Below are 16,540 nucleotides of genomic sequence, written 5' to 3'. Positions count from 1 at the left end.
TTATTTTGGGTGATCAAGCTCCTCCGGCTCTGCCTCTATCTGCGTACCCTCCCCATCATCTTTCGGCAGGGGGTATCCTCGGGCTTTTTTTTAGAGCCTTTCCTTGGTACCCTCTGCTCGAGGGGTTCCCCCTCTTATCACCCCCTCTTTATCCGCGAGGACCTCTCGCATTCGGCTCGCCAACGCATCCGCCTTCTTTTTGTTGTCCGGACCCCCAACCTCAAATAGTTGGACACCGGTAACTGCCTTTCTGGCCTTCAGGCCATTAATTTCGAGACTGGCGAGGTCTATACTGTCCATCGCCAGTCTCAGATTCTCCTTGTATTGGCCGGATGGGCATGTAAGCACCATCGCAGTTGTACGGGGAACTCTCCTACGTCCATTTTTCCCTCCCCTCTTTTTTGGTTGGGAGGGAGGATTGGACGTCGCAGGCTTAGGTTGAGGGCCCTGTGGTTTATTGCCTGGCTCCTTTGCCTTCGCCTTAACATTCGTGGTTGCCGGAGCCCGATTGTCACCTTCTTTGGTGGTTTTTTTGCGAGCTTTACGCTCTACCACCTCCGACCATTTGGTAAGGAAAAACATCCATCGTCCGGATAAGCCTAGTCGCGAGGAATCCCCAGAAGCTTAGCTTCTGAAATACGCGACCGGTCAGGCGAAAGGTCCGACCACTCTTAGGAGCCGCGACCCCGTTTGACGTAACAATATATATAAGAAGAAAAGGAAAAAATTTTTATAGGCGCTTAACGCTTACTATGTCTACTTAACAGGTGGCCTATGGCGTCAACGGACGGCGACTAGTGTCAAGCGGAGACGCTGGACGTGACAAAGTCCTGCCCTTTGAGAAGAAAAAGCCCCTCTCTTCCACCTGATCCTGACTCTGACTCTGACGAATCTCTATTTTCAATGCCACAACCACCTGGCCAAACCTCCGTGGAAGTTATTCCTCATACTCTCCCACCTGTAATAACGCATCCCAATATGCCTATAAATAAACCAATTTCTGACTCAATGATTATTGAAGATTACAATAATAATGAGAGCGTTATTAGTAATGAAGATTTAGAAACAAGCAGCGATGAAAGCGACACAGAGTTAATGCCAACTGATATTTTGCCATACGTAGAAGTATCCACTGACTCTAAAGCTAAAGTTTTAATAAGCCGCGACAAATTGTTAAAACATAATGATAATTACGTAATTTTTATAACTCTGAACGGTAAACCCCTTGATAACGGTGTAAAAGAGTTATAAGAAGCTAATCTCCTACCTACATACAAAGATATAACCTATGAAAGAGCTAAGAAAATAAATACATTACGCTCTAAGACCTTAAGACCTTAATATCCACTAAAACTCAATCATCGCACGTTAATAGAGCCAGACAAGATTAAAAATTGTATTAAATCATTAACAGACGTTTTAAATGAATTACAATTAGAATCTATCTCAATTAAGAATACTAACTTTTTTGATAATATCCCTTGGGCTTATGTAGAAAAACAATTAATTAAACATGTAAATGACATTAATATTCGCGTAACTATATACAAAGAACTTATTCAAACACCAAATATAGAAAACAGATCAGCTCTTATCCGCGAATACCACGATTCAGCAATAGGTGGACATAAAGGAATAACTAAGACTTACAATCGATTACGAACCTTCTATTACTGGAATACAATGAAAAAGGATATTCAAATTTTTATCCGGAATTGTCGAACCCGTCAATTAAAAAAATTAACTAGAGTAAAAACTAAACAGCCTATGATAATCACCGACACTCCCGGATCGGCTTTCGACAAAGTATCAATGGACATTGTAGGTCCATTACCCATATCCGATAACGGAAACGTTTACATTCTCACTATGCAAGATTTACTAACAAAATATTCAGTCGCGGTACCATTAAAAGAAGCCACATCATTAATAATCGCCGACGCCTTTACTAAGAATTTCATATGTGTTTACGGTGCCCCACAAGCCATTTTAACCGATCAAGGATCTAATTTCTTAACGGTCTTAATGAGAAACTTAGCAAAAAAGTTTAGAATCAAACAATATCATACTACCGCGTATCATCCTCAATCTAACGGATCAATAGAAAGGTCTCATCACGTCCTAACAGAATATCTGAAAACACAAATTAACTATGACTCAAATTGGGATGATCATCTTACCCTAGCAATGTTTTCATACAATACGAACATACATGAAAGCACTAAATTCTCCCCTTTTAAATTAATTTTTGGAAGAATAGCACGATTACCTTCATCTAACACTATAGTGGAAGAAAATATAAACCCTACATATACCGAATGTTTAACAGATTTATTTAATCGATTGCGCGACACGCAAGAAGAAGCGCGGCAAAATTTAATTCAATCCAAAAACAGAAGCAAGCACTACTACGATAAACATATTCACGTACAAGAATTTAAATAGGGAGATTACGTATTCTTATTGAAAGAACCAACTAAAGGAAAATTCTCTGATCAATATATTGGACCCTTTGAAGTACTTGAAATATTGCCCAACAATAACTTTGTGACGTCCCGTCAAAAATTTCAAATTGAATTTTTCAAAATATAAACGTACCGCTAGAAATATGAACACAAGGTATGAGATATACATATATATCTCAAATTGAACTTAATACAATATTTAATCGAGCATAGTATTATATAGCTATTAAATTGGACACTGCTTACATAGAAGTATTAACAAAATAATACTGATCCTTATCAGTAAAGAAATAAAAAAAAACTGTAATCATTAGACTACTATATATTAATTTTCCAAATAAAAGTTAAAATTCTCTCTACTAAAATATATGGAAATAAAATACTACTGTAATATCAGAATCGTTGAAATTCAATAAATAAATTACGCGATCGTAACAGAAATACTTGCAAATTAATATAGCAAAATTAACAATCGCTTTATAAATCTTACATTTTCATAACTATAATGAAAAGGAAAATAATAAGAAAAAAAAAGAAATATTATTCAGTAAAGTACATTTCAAAAGATATACGCACACTAGCATTCAGAGATATATATATATATATATGCAAATCCATATAAGTTAATATATTTAATAATATTAATAAGCTGATTTTATATATCAACATGTAAATCTACTTGGAAGACTTTCTCTTAATGTAATTGATGAAAAAGTAATATTCTAAAAAATAACGTATGACAAGTATTACTATATATATATATATATATATATATGTTTATATATATATATATATATATATATATATATATACATATATATGTAAAGGAGTGCTAGTCTCCTATGCTAAAGTAAAACCATAAGGAATCACGATAGAAAGGAATTATAAATTAAAAATAACAGTATTAAATTGCATTAATTAAACCTTCCATATAGGTACTATAATAAAAGCAGATATGTCAATATGAAATATGTGATACAACAAGAGAGAAAATTAAAGGAAATTCAAATATAAAAGCATAAATTAATAAGTGAAAAGAAAAATTAATGATGAGACATAATAACTTTGAGAATAAATATTAACTCTTGCTATAGTTAAATTAATAAGTCTCTCTTGCTGTAAAAGGAATTATAATATAAGAGTGCGAAATTATTTTATAATACAAAGAGCCTTTCATTCGCATGATGACGCAATAGACGACGGCGAGAAAGACTCAGTGAAATCGAATATTATTCTTATCTCTTGACGCAGAGACCCGATGAAACCGAATATTATTCTTATCTATTGATGCAGAGACTCAGCGAGACTAAATATTATGTCAACGCAGAGACCAGTGAAACCGAATATTATTCCTATCTCTCGACGCAGCGACTCGACGAAACTAAATATTATAACAACGTGCTTTTTGATATTCACCGCTGAATATCAACTTAAGATTAAGAAGAGCTCGCCGCTTCTGACGTCTTCGAAGGCGGAGAGTTTCCTCACCAAGATCAAGAATCCATCTCCACCGGACGAGTAGCCAACCCGGGAAGTCTTGGATCCACCGGACGCCTAGAGGAAGGTGACCCGAAAATGGGGACGGACCGCAGAACGTCAGTCGAGTTTGCGGACAGAGCCAGTCGCTCACCATCAGTTAAACAGTTCAGTCGCATTATAACATCCGGAATGACCAATCGCTAAAAAATCATCAACCTAATAAGTCGCTAAAAAATCATCAACCTAATAAGTCGTTTTTCAATTATCATCATAATAAGTCGCATTATAACATCCGAAGTGACCAGTCGAAAAATACCATCATAACCGTACAATCGCTAACAACTCGTCATCTTAATAAGTCACTTCAACATCTCTCCGAAACGTTAGTCCGAAGTCGTGAAAAGTCGTCTCTGTCTTTATACATTCACTGCGTCCTAAAATCAATTTTAACTTAATTTTCGTCAGCTACTTTGTGTCGTCAAGGTAGATCTTTAATAATACTTTACTTTCTCGTCTTCGCGACTCGTCTTATATTATAATTTAGAGCTTCGACTCACTCTACATTATAATTTAGAATTACTACTTTATTGTTAATTAATTTCTAATTTCTGGTATAGTGCGGTTGTACTTTTTACATTCGAATTGTGACCAACATTTGTAATCATTACTTGCAATCTCTGCAAAATCTTCAAGCTTTTAAAATACATAGTCGCTTATTTCAGAATATTCACAAGTTCATTATTTTAATATAGTGTTCCTTCACCCCCAACCAGTATTTACTATAATTAATTTAATGTCGATAAAATATTTAACGTACGTCTGGATTTTGAGCGTTAGCGAGACCCGTGCCTGGGATAGAGCAGAGTGACGTGCCCCTCGTGTTAGTTCGAGCAGAGCTGAGACTTAGTCGATGAGCTGCTTGAATGTCGCTTGATCCAGATTGTCAAACTGAAATGAATAACTTTTCAAATTAAAATAAAATTTTGATTATAATTTATAGTAAATGCCTGGTTCTCGTCGCGCCGGTAAACGACATAGACAACTACGTGCCGCTTTACGCCGACAGAGACAAATTTCGAACAGTGATAACGGTCTCAGCCAAGTAGAAAAAAAAGACAAATTAACGTACCGGACAATCAAAGAATTGTCGTAGAACTTTTCGATCAGCTTCCTGCATCCGACTCAGTCGAAGTTCCCATTTTGCGAAGAACCTTCGAATTTATTGGCTGGCCTGGACCTTTGGTTGAAATCAAGCTGCATCCTGCCTCAACGTCTACCACTGACATCCCTGAGGGAGATCCACGAGTCCAGAGTACGAGGAAAAGGTCCAGGAAAATCAGCAAAACTAGTGACATTAATAGAGGTAAGTCACTATTTTAAATACATACACACACACGCACATATGATCAATCAAGAAGAATATTACTATTTTAATAAAAAAGAAAAACGTACTCATATTCCAACAAAATATAATAAAAAAGAAAAGAATTCCGAATTGAACCACTATTTATAACACATCGTGCTTAACATTTATATGACATCATATTACTCTAACAACTTTGATTTTGCAAAACAATTATAATTACAATCTAGACATATGCTTTTACGACTAATGCAATAAACTGTTCCACCTTCAAGCTCCGAAATAAAAATTTTATACAGTTAACTAGACATACATACAAGATATATATATATATATATATATAGAGTAATATCAGAATGTGAGTCAATTTGTAATTTTATAAGTGTCAATCGCCTGAACTGTGAGTTATTCAAAAGAGTGAGATATATATATATATATATATATATATCTCACTCTTTTGAATAACTCACAGTTCAGGCGATTGACACTTATAAAATTACAAATTGACTCACATTCTGATATTACTCTCAAGAATTATAAAGTTAAAATACTATATCAAGAAATTTGCAAATTTAGAATGAAATTAAATAATCGATCTATCAATGTAAGAGAATTAACTACTCGCTATACTTAATTTAATAATAAAAATAACGGAGCATCCCTTGCTTAATCTCTTCTTCCTATTTTCCATCGGAGACAGTGATTTTGAAACAGTAAATTATATCGCTGGCCTCCACCATATTCCAGTGTACATTTCTTTATATGACACCTCACCACACAGTGCTGAACCTGCAAAGAACCATACTCTTATTAACATATATATATATCTACTTAAGAGCAATAACAATTTTAATAATCTTTTCTTATTACATGAATAGATGCATCAACGATATTTATGAAAAATAAAATATTACAACAGTTGACTTTCTCTTAAGGAAAGAGATATCTACATTCAATATAAATCCAAATCATTTAAATTTCACAATTTAACTTTGTTCTTCATATTAAAGCAGTCATTAATTAATGAGAAATTTGCTCTTACATTATACAAGTCGTAGATTAAAACTTTCAAAATCAGTATATATTTGGAATTGCTCCGACGGTGAATTCTACTATACAACAACAGTAAGTACGTAATCCCTCATAATTACTATCACGAACCACTATAATCCTTACCTCAATTCTAATATAATTGAAAATTTGTCAAATTAATCACAATCTATTTATAATTTCAAAATTGAAATTTTCTAATCATAATTATTGCTCCAACTTAAAATTGAATAAATTCAAAACTATTGCAGATATAATTTTAGAATTTTATTTTTTTTTTCTTTCATCTTTAATTGACTCAAGTGTCATTGTGCGTCACGTTCATTGCATACGCGATAATTGTCATGGTGTCATGGAGTTCCTAGAACTTCCTCAGCCTCTCGTTAGTCCCGAGTGAATTGCATTCTGACCACCAGACTATATCAAATATACAATAGCGGGATTCAACGCGTTTGCTTAACATTCTTAATCATTTTCAAATACATATGTCATAAATTTAATCGCTTTATTTCCAACTTTCTTAATTTTTTTCTTATCAAATAAAATAAAATAAATGAGGCCTCAGACAACTGATTCTAAAATTCAACAAAATCCCTTTGTTGACTCTGAAGTCATATTAGAAACTTTAATCCAATTTATAGAAGAAAATAAAGAAAACATTATTTACAATTTAGATAATATCATAAAAGAGTTTTTAAATCAAGTCTCTATTATCATCATTCCAGATCAGTAAAAAAATCCCCCGATTTGTTAGTTCCTAGTACATATTGATCCTGCTCTCGGCGGAGCCCTGGGTATAGCCGATTTAGACAGATTACCCAAAAAACTAAATAGAGAGCAACCCTGTTATTGACACCTAGGTAGACGATAACAGCGGGTCACAGCACGTGACACACTATTCTTTTTCTCTTTATAGAATGAGCTTAAGAAACCATACTACTGGGCTACAATTCAACACAGCAATACAACCTAGCTTCGATCCATGTCAAATACTTTCAACCTCGCGGTGCTATAAATCTTTTGGGTATAGACATCGCGTCAGGATTTGCTTACTGTACTCAGTGTTATCACATTTACCAACCACGATATCGAGATCAATATGAGTGGATAGTGTCACACCACTTGATCTCCGGCGAACACTTCCGTGTAATAATCTGCGCGCGGTGTAATACAGATATCACCATAGTCAAACCCGTAAATTAATGCGACCAATGTTTATTGAGGTTCTTAGAATTCATATTGTATTGCGATGAAAGACAAATAAATACTCTTCCTAATCCGCTCATATTACATGTAAACGGAGCTAGATACTACTAATTAAATTCAGGCAACAAGGTGCATCATTCAACGCACAATCAGCCAGGTCCCTCACCATTATCTTCCTCACACCCTTCCGTAGAAGCTCTTCAAAAATTATATACCGTACATTGTTTCAAAACTCGCTCCTATCAAAAAATATATGATGCACATGTCACTTTATGCGTCACATGTTATAATAAACTAATTCCTGAATCAGTAAAGTCATATTACCAGGAAACTAAGAGACATCAAGCGTAGATGGCACAAAATTCTACAGAAATAAATGTTATGCATGCGAAAATCACATGGGAACTATCCAACCTATAGCTCATTGCAATCCCTATATCAATCGGTATTTTGAATTCACTACTGAAATAGAGCAACTACACCGTACAATCCGCGATTATGAGGACCCTATAATATTAGCAGTCATCGACGACTAAAAGCTAAACACATATACACATGGGCATATAAAAATATTAGGTTAGATATAATCACAAGGTAGTAATACTAATATAAAAAAAAGAGAAAATATAACAAATAACACATAAAATACGAAAATAAAAAAAAAATAATAATATATAATGTATAATACAAATATATATATAAGAATAGATATAAAACAATAGACAATAGAGTTATGTATAAGTGCTCAGATTAAGAAATATATATATATATATACAAGTATCATCTTTTCAGTAGGAGAATCCATTCCTTGGAGACATTGGCGACCTGAGCCTGGCCTGGTCTATAATAATAATAATAGTAATAACTTTTGAATACATATAAAATAAATATATATATATATATTTCTACGTAGCAATAGTAATTCATAAAATGTGTAGACCTAAACCTTATAGATATAAGCCGCCTTATATTCTGACGCATTGTCCTGGAATATAATCGATATTGCGTCACTTGCTTCAGATTAATTCAACAAAATTTTCAAGCGTACGGACTTATACAATTCCATGGCATGTATAGTGGTATTTTTCAAGAAGAAAATTGTTATATTTGCGGAAATGATATAATTACTTATACTTCCGTAAAAGAATGTTCTACTTTCTTCATGCATTATTTAGCGATATGTTGCGTACTCAGAGGAAGAGAATTAGACCCAAATAATGTAGAAGAGTTGTATGATTGCGACAATACGGAAGTAAAGATACTATTAATGTATGAACCAACAAATGAGATGGAAATACCATGAAATAAAGTAAATATATATATATATATATATTATATTCATACAAATATACATGTATAAATAATAAATTGTATCTGCTTACTTACAGAAATGATGTATCATTTAGTATTATTATTCACTGCGCAAACCTCCCTCGCCCTTCTTGGTTTTGATTGCGGAGGGCGACATTTAAATATCATATCGGTTTCGTTGTTGGATGTGGGAGAATGCAATCTTCCGCATAAAACATCAAACTCTACGGATACTTATATCCAACTGCTTCAATTATCTGACTATAATCATGCATATATAATACAATGTAAGGTTGAAATTTCAAGAACTATATATTACTGTGGCATGCACTCACATGTTTCCATCGTGCATAACGGACGTGCTGACTATATACATGAAACCGGACACTCACAGTGCAAACGAATGTTTCGTGATGGTACTCTTTCGCTAGGAGCAAGAGTTTTAATCGACGGCATCCGAGTCAACCAAATCGCCTCCTACAGCATCACCATGGCTGGAAGCGTAGGCAACGATGGAAAATGCAAAAGCACGCAGTATTCCGACCATTATGGAACATGGGACGACGTTGTCGTGCAAGCTGTCGCCAGAATATTAAAATCAACCTATGTCCCCGTGAAACTAAATACTGGAAAAATAATGCTAAAATCAGGAACAATTTGTACGCTCAGTGAAGGATTTTGCATCGATTCAGAGGATGGATATACCTATTGGGAACCGATGCCTACCTCTTCATGTAATTTTCATCAATACGACGTTCTATATGAAGGACCTGCTATCAAAACTACGGACGATACCAGTGAAGGAAAATCACCTATTGTATACAGCCTGACAACACAAGACATAACCTTCACTCTGACAAGAACACGGGAACAGCCACTGTGCGGATACACGCTTCTTCGTACAGAGCATCCCAAACTCTTTATACTGGAAACTAAAAAGGGAGACGTCTTCGCCGAAAGAGGAACAATCCCAATTGATAATCTTGATATTTTTGCATATATGAACTCGAAGTTTGTATATGTAGAAAAACACATACGATATCAAATGACATCTCTTTACCACAATGTCATTCAACAGAAATGCGAGCTGGAAAAAGATGTAATAACTAACACCTTATCATTTGTCACCTTACAGCCTGACGAATTCGCCTATCGATTAATGAAAGGACCAGGATACATGGCTGTCACTGCAGGAGAGGCAATTCATGTAATAAAATGTATTCCCGTTGACGCCATAATTCGGAGAACAAAAGAATGTTATGCCGAGCTCCCTGAAACAGTAAGGAACGCTTCACTATTTCTAACGCCAAAATCAAGGATACTCACCAAATTCGGGACTCAGAAGAAATGTAGCTTTGAACTACCAATACTCTACCGCAGAGATGATACATGGATCCAGCTCACCCCTGATCCACAAGTCATACAATTACCTCCACAACGATTACATCCGATGATTTCTTTGAGTTGGAAATACCTCACCCCAGGTCCATTAGCCATTAGTGGAATATATACTGAAAAGGATATAGAAAAGTTACGAGATCATATTATGTTTCCTGCAGAGAAACCAGCACTTCTAAATTTCATAGCCCGTGGGATGACAGGACAAGCTGTCATACCCGGAGAAGTCTCTATATACAGTCTGCTAGACGAGGAATCACTCCAGAAAATAGCTTCGAATATCGTCTCAAGAATTTGGGGTAGATTTGTAACCTTCGGATCAGCAACGGCCGGAATTCTAGGAGTATTCCTAATTATACGACTCATTAAATTGACTATTGACACAGCAATCCATGGATACGCCCTTCACACCGTGTACGGATGCAGTCTGCACCTGCTAGCGCCGTATGGAGTTCTCTCACACATCTCCTACTTCACTTAGCACGAGGATCCGTGAATCAACGAAGAATAGAGCCAGAAGAAGATCAATCTCCCCTGGAGCCAATGAGTCCCTCACCAGTAACACCGACAGCATCCAAAATCGAGTCAACTATCGTTAATGCAACAGCGGTAAATACAACCACCCCTATTCCCATTGTTTACACTGACCTTCGAGAGCGATTGAACGATATTGAACAAATCCCTCCGATAACATCGGGAATTCGTTCTTAAATAAGGGGGGGATGTGACGTCCCGCCAAAAAATTTCAAATAAAAATTTTCAAAATATAAACGTACCGCTAGAAATATGAACACAAGGTATGAGATATACGTATATCTCTCAAATTCGCGCAATAAAATATTTAATCGAGCAAAATATCATATAGCTATTAAATTGGATATTGCTTGCTTACATAGTGTTAGCAAAATAATACTGACCATTATCAATAAAGGAAATCATATAATTGCAACCATTAGACTACTTTACCATTTAACTCTCTAAATAAGAATTGAAATTTTCTCTATTAAAATATATAGGAATATATGTTACTATAAAATCAGAATCGCTAAAATCTAATAAACAAATTATGCGAACGTAACAATAATACTTTTAAAACCATTATATTAGTATGTCAATACCAAATCATACTAAAAATCGCTTTATCAATTATAAATTTTGCATTTTCTTAATTATCATAATGAAAAAAAATTAGAAAAAAAAGAAAAATTATTTAGTAAAGCATACCTCAAGGGGAATGCACACATTATATATAAAAGGTTGGACAGGGTTAAAAAGGGTTGAGGCCTGCCCAAGCAGAGATCGTGCCGACTTCCCCCCCGATGGCACACCACCTTGACGTAGTGGGGGGCTCACCCGGATGGTGATCCCGGTGTGGTTGTCGGGTCTTAGGACCCACAACCCTCGGAAGATCCTGAAGGGTGCCAAGAGTGTGCCAAAACAAACATGGGATGAACCGACTGAACGGAAACACCACCACCGGATCGGATACGGTGGACCGGCGGAGGGGGGTTATTGTCCCTGACCCCCCTTCGTCGTCATCATACGAAGGGCTACCCGAGAGCTTACTGGCGAGGCCCTCGGGAGCAATGGCTATCGCCAGGGTTGAGATGATCCGCTCCGCTTGTCTAGAGCTGTTTAGGAAGCTGAAGAGGATCAGACTATCGGAGGAGTACAACACTGCTGAGGTGTGGTCGGAGAATGCCGCGGACATTATGTCCGACGTGTATGACTTGATCATAGAACACCTCGACAGTGTTGGGCTGATCCTGGAGGGTCACCGAGAGGAGAATGCTTCGGAGAGGATGAATCAGGGGATCCAGGTCCTCCCGAAGCGTAAGGGCAAGGCCCTTCAAGTCACTCCCGATAGCAAGAAGGTGGGCCTCCAGGCTGCTCTTGAAAGTGGGGAGGTGTACGTGTCCTGCGAGAGAAATCTTCGCGAAGAAGCGAAATCTGACTCGCAGGACACGATATTGATGGACTGCGAGGAGTTAATTGAGACTTCTCGCACTCCTAACGCGACCCCAGGGTCCACCCGCCAACCGCCGAGAGGACCACCGTCTGGTTTTAGTGGGTATACCCCGTTAAATAGGGGGAGTCCCACATACCCCCGGGGAGTTCCCGCCCCTCGGGGGATGCGTAACGCATTTCCAGACGAAAAAAAAAAAGGGATCGTGCCGACTTGGAAAGAGTGCTGAACGGGGTGGGACACGTCATTAGGCAATGCCGGTTCCGGTTTTGGTCGCCGGAGATCCCAACGCCAAATCGTGGGCTTGGGGTTCCTCGGTGACAGATGCAAGAGGCACGATCCTAGAGGAGTGGGCCGAGGAGCTCGACCTGGTGATACTGAACCAGGGTCGGGTCCTCACATGCGTTCGCGGCAACGGGGGATCCATCATTGATGTAACGCTTGGATGCCCCGTGTCGCGCGCATGGGTGGCGCGTCATGTACTAGGCGGAGACAATGTCTAACCATAGATACATAAGGTTCAGCGTCTCCGACCCGTCCATGGGCGCCATGCCGGAGAGGCCCACCGAACGGAGGGGTACACCCCCACCAAGAGGATGGTGTGTGAAGAGGCTCGACACGGACCTCCTGATGGCTGCCGCAGTCACCAAGTCGGCGACGGAAGAGATGACCCGTCCCGTCGAGGATGTGGATGAAGGTGCGGCCCGACTCCGGGGGATGCTCACGGAAATGTGTGATGCGTCCATGCCTCGGAGGAGGGTCGCTCCCCCCGAAGAGATGCGTGTACTGGTGGACGCCTGAGCTCGCTGAGCTTCGCTCGGCGTGCAACAGGGAACGCCGCCGGTACACGCGTCAAATGAGACGACGGGACGGGGCCCTAACGGCGGCACCGCTGCGGGAAGCATATCATGATGCTAAAAAATCCCTACAGCGGGCCATCAGAACGGCCAAGGCTAGCGCATGGAATGAGCTCGTCCAAACAGTTGACGGTGATCCGTGGGGGCGCCCGTACAAAATTGTGAGGAAAAAACTCAGTGCGGGCGGCCCACCGATCACTGAGGGGATGGACCCGCGGGTCCTGGAGGGGATGGTATCCACTTTCTTCCCGGGGGGCGCGGGCCAGATAGACGATGTCTTTAGATATTCGAGGATCGGCCGCGTCCCCTGGACAGAAGACCTGCGGGTAAAAGAGGACGAGCTCATGCGGGAGATTAAGAAAATCCGGGGCAAAAAGACTGCCCCGGGACCGGATGGAATCCCCGCAAGAGTGCTGGCCTTGACTGCCGAGGTCACTTTAGAGCTAGTGTCGAGCCTCTTCAACGAGTGCTTGAAGCAGGCAAGTTCCCTAGTGTGTGGAAGTGCGCGCGAATGGTGCTGCTCCCGAAAGCAGGAAAGCCGGTGGGCTCTCCCTCTGCGTACCGTCCCATATGCCTCCTCAATGAGGCGAGCAAGCTCTTTGAAAGAGTAGCTGCCCGCCTAAGGAGGAGTTTGTCCCGGAATGGTCCCAACCTGGCAGAACGCCAGTTTGGGTTCCGTGAGGGCCTTTCAACGATTGACGCGATAATGCGGGTAAAGGCTCTCACGGAACGGGCAGTGGCCAGGGGAGGAGTGGCGGTGGCGGTGTCCCTGGACATCGCCAACGCATTTAACACTCTCCCCTGGAAGAGTGTGCGCGGGGCCCTAAACTATCATAGGGTTTTCCACGTACATCCAAGAAATAATATGGGACTATTTCCGGGACAGAAATATAATGTACCCGGGACGGTACCGTAAAACACATAAGAGGGAGGTCCACCGTGGGGTTCCACAAGGGTCGGTCTTAGGACCACTCCTGTGGAACCTAGGATACGATTGGGTCCTGCGAGGGGCCCTCCTCCCGAGGCAGGAGCTTGTGTGTTACGCTGATGACACACTGGTCCTGTCCTGGGGCAGTGCCATCCGCCTCGCTGGAGTGGGAGCGAGGTACGTGGTCGGCCGTATTAGAAGGATGGGTCTCGGGGTGGCTCTACCAAAAACAGAGGTGATGTGATTCGCCCCTGTCGGCAAAAAGGGGCCGCCTCGGGACAAATCCAAAATTGAGATCGAGGGTGTCGTGGTCGAGGTTGGGACCCAATTGAATTACCTGGGCCTCATCCTCGACAGTCGGTGGAGCTTCGGGCTTCACTTTGAGAAACTGGCTCCCCGAGTGCGAGCGGTGTCTGCTGAGTTAAGCAGACTCATGCCCAATCTCGGGGGGCCGGGTGATGGGGCTCGCCGCCTGTATATGACGGCGGTCTAGTCCGTAGTAATGTACGGAGTCCCCGTATGGCACAATGTGGTAATGGCCAGCAGTAAGAATCTGCATGCTCTACGGAGTATGCAGAGGAGGCTGGCCATCCGCGTCATACGGGGGTATCGGACCGTCGCCTTTGAGGCGGCGTGCCTGGTGGCCGGGGTCATGTCCTAGATCTTCACGGCGGGCGCGTATACCGAGATGTATCGGATACGCGTAGCCCGCCGGGGGGATCCGGATTTAGGACCCCTGCCACCAAGGGCAGTTGCAAGGCTCAGGCTCCAGGCTCGGCGGCGCAAACTCTCAGAATGGGAAGAGGACCTGTCCAATGCCAGCGCTACACGCCGTCGAGGCTATCCGCCCATTCTTCTATGAATGGATGAACCGACGACACGGCGCCCTAAATTTCAGGACGGTGCAGGTGCTCACGGGGCACGGTTGCTACGAGGAGTACCTGCACCGAATAGGCAGAGAGCGGTCGGCCACGTGCCACCACTGTGGCGCCCCGGAGGACACCGCTGAGCACACCCTGGCTGAATGCCAGGCGTGGAGCAAACGGCGGGGTGTCCTCCGGGACGCCATAGGGGAGGAGGTCTCCCTGGCCGCCATGGTGAAAGCCATGGTGGTCGGGGAGGACCAATAGAAGGCGGCCGCCTCCTTCTGTGGGGACGTCATGTCCCGGAAGGAGGCGGCCGAAAGAAAGAGGAAGGCGGATCCCAATGCCCCTCCCTCTCGGAGAAGGAGGGGGGAGCGAGGATGCGGACGTATAACGCCCGCGTCCTCTAACCCTCCTAAGTGTCCCTTCTCCAGGGTCGCGGGGGTGCAGGTGCGGCGGACACCTGCATCCCATTGCACCGCGACCCAGCGAAGAGGCGACGTTGCGTGGTGGTCCCACAACGTCGCCATCGGTGCGGCATTGGACGCCGCGGAAGAAGAGTCCTCCCTCCTTCAACCCTTGACGAGGCCGAAGGACGGAGGACCTAGCGGGGACGGGTCCCGGTCGAATGCGAAAGTGACCCAGGGGCCCGTCCATAACCGCAGCGTGGACCATCGTTGGGTTTTAGTGGGTATGCCCGACCATAACTAATTGGTCGGGTGAGTCCCACATACCCTCTGGGAGTCCCCGCTCCCAGAGGGATGCGTAAAGCATTTCCCAACGTAAAAAAAAAGGGTTGAGGCCTTCCTCAATCCCTTTTTCTCATAATAAATGTAAATCTACATGGAAGACTCTTTTCTCAGTGTAACTAATGAGGAACTAATAATTTGGAAGCATAATATGACAAGCATTACTATACACACACATATATATATGTATACCTATATACGTATATATATATATATGCATACATATATATATATATAACCCACAAAACAAAAAAATATATATATATATTTTATAAAATTTTTTTATTAACGATAATAATAATTTCATATAAGACCTTTAAGATAAATAAAAAATTATTCAAATTTTTAAGACAAACGTATAAGTACTTATGAAACAATAAATTTTATTCTTATCAATAAAATTAATATTAAATTATTAATTATTGATTTTTCTAATTATAATAAGGAAATAAACAAATAAAATATAATAAAAAGGAAGATTCATGATACTTACCTTAATAAATAACGATATGAATAAATAAGGAGCATCCTTCTTGTACTACCCATTTCCCTTTTCCATCGGAGACGGTGATTTTTAAATAAATAATATCGCCATCCTCCAATGAACTCTATTCCAGTGTGAATTTATTTATTTTGTATGAGACCTTCCCACTTAATATCAAATCTGCAAAGACATTTTATTTAGTAGATATATATTTAATCACAAGAATAATAATAATATTAATAATAATAATTGCTTTATTATAGAATAAGAAATTAATTCAAAGTATTCATGAACCATAAAATCTCTCATACAAATAAAATAATTGATTCCCTTATATTCGTTACTATACAGATATAACTTGTCCAAAACTTATAAATTAATTTACATCAATTTAATCAACAACTCATATTAAGTCAATTTT

The 16,540-nt window shown here is 40.4% G+C and overlaps 1 protein-coding gene across 1 annotated transcript; it reads left to right on the top strand.

The window, feature by feature from the left end:
* The first annotated feature begins 4,947 nt into the window (after positions 1 to 4,947).
* Positions 4,948 to 10,983, top strand: LOC140675518 (uncharacterized). The gene is given in 4 exon segments (XM_072910115.1): positions 4,948 to 5,046; positions 5,098 to 5,307; positions 9,167 to 10,709; positions 10,712 to 10,983. Coding segments are annotated over 4 exon segments (2,124 nt in total).
* The last annotated feature ends 5,557 nt before the right edge of the window (positions 10,984 to 16,540 follow it).

The sequence above is a fragment of the Anoplolepis gracilipes genome, unplaced genomic scaffold, assembly GCF_047496725.1.
Source record: "Anoplolepis gracilipes unplaced genomic scaffold, ASM4749672v1 Contig19, whole genome shotgun sequence".
Taxonomy (NCBI): Eukaryota; Metazoa; Arthropoda; class Insecta; order Hymenoptera; family Formicidae; genus Anoplolepis; species Anoplolepis gracilipes.
The sequence above is the reverse complement of the archived record's forward strand: the minus strand, read 5'-3'. Positions and strand labels throughout refer to the sequence as shown.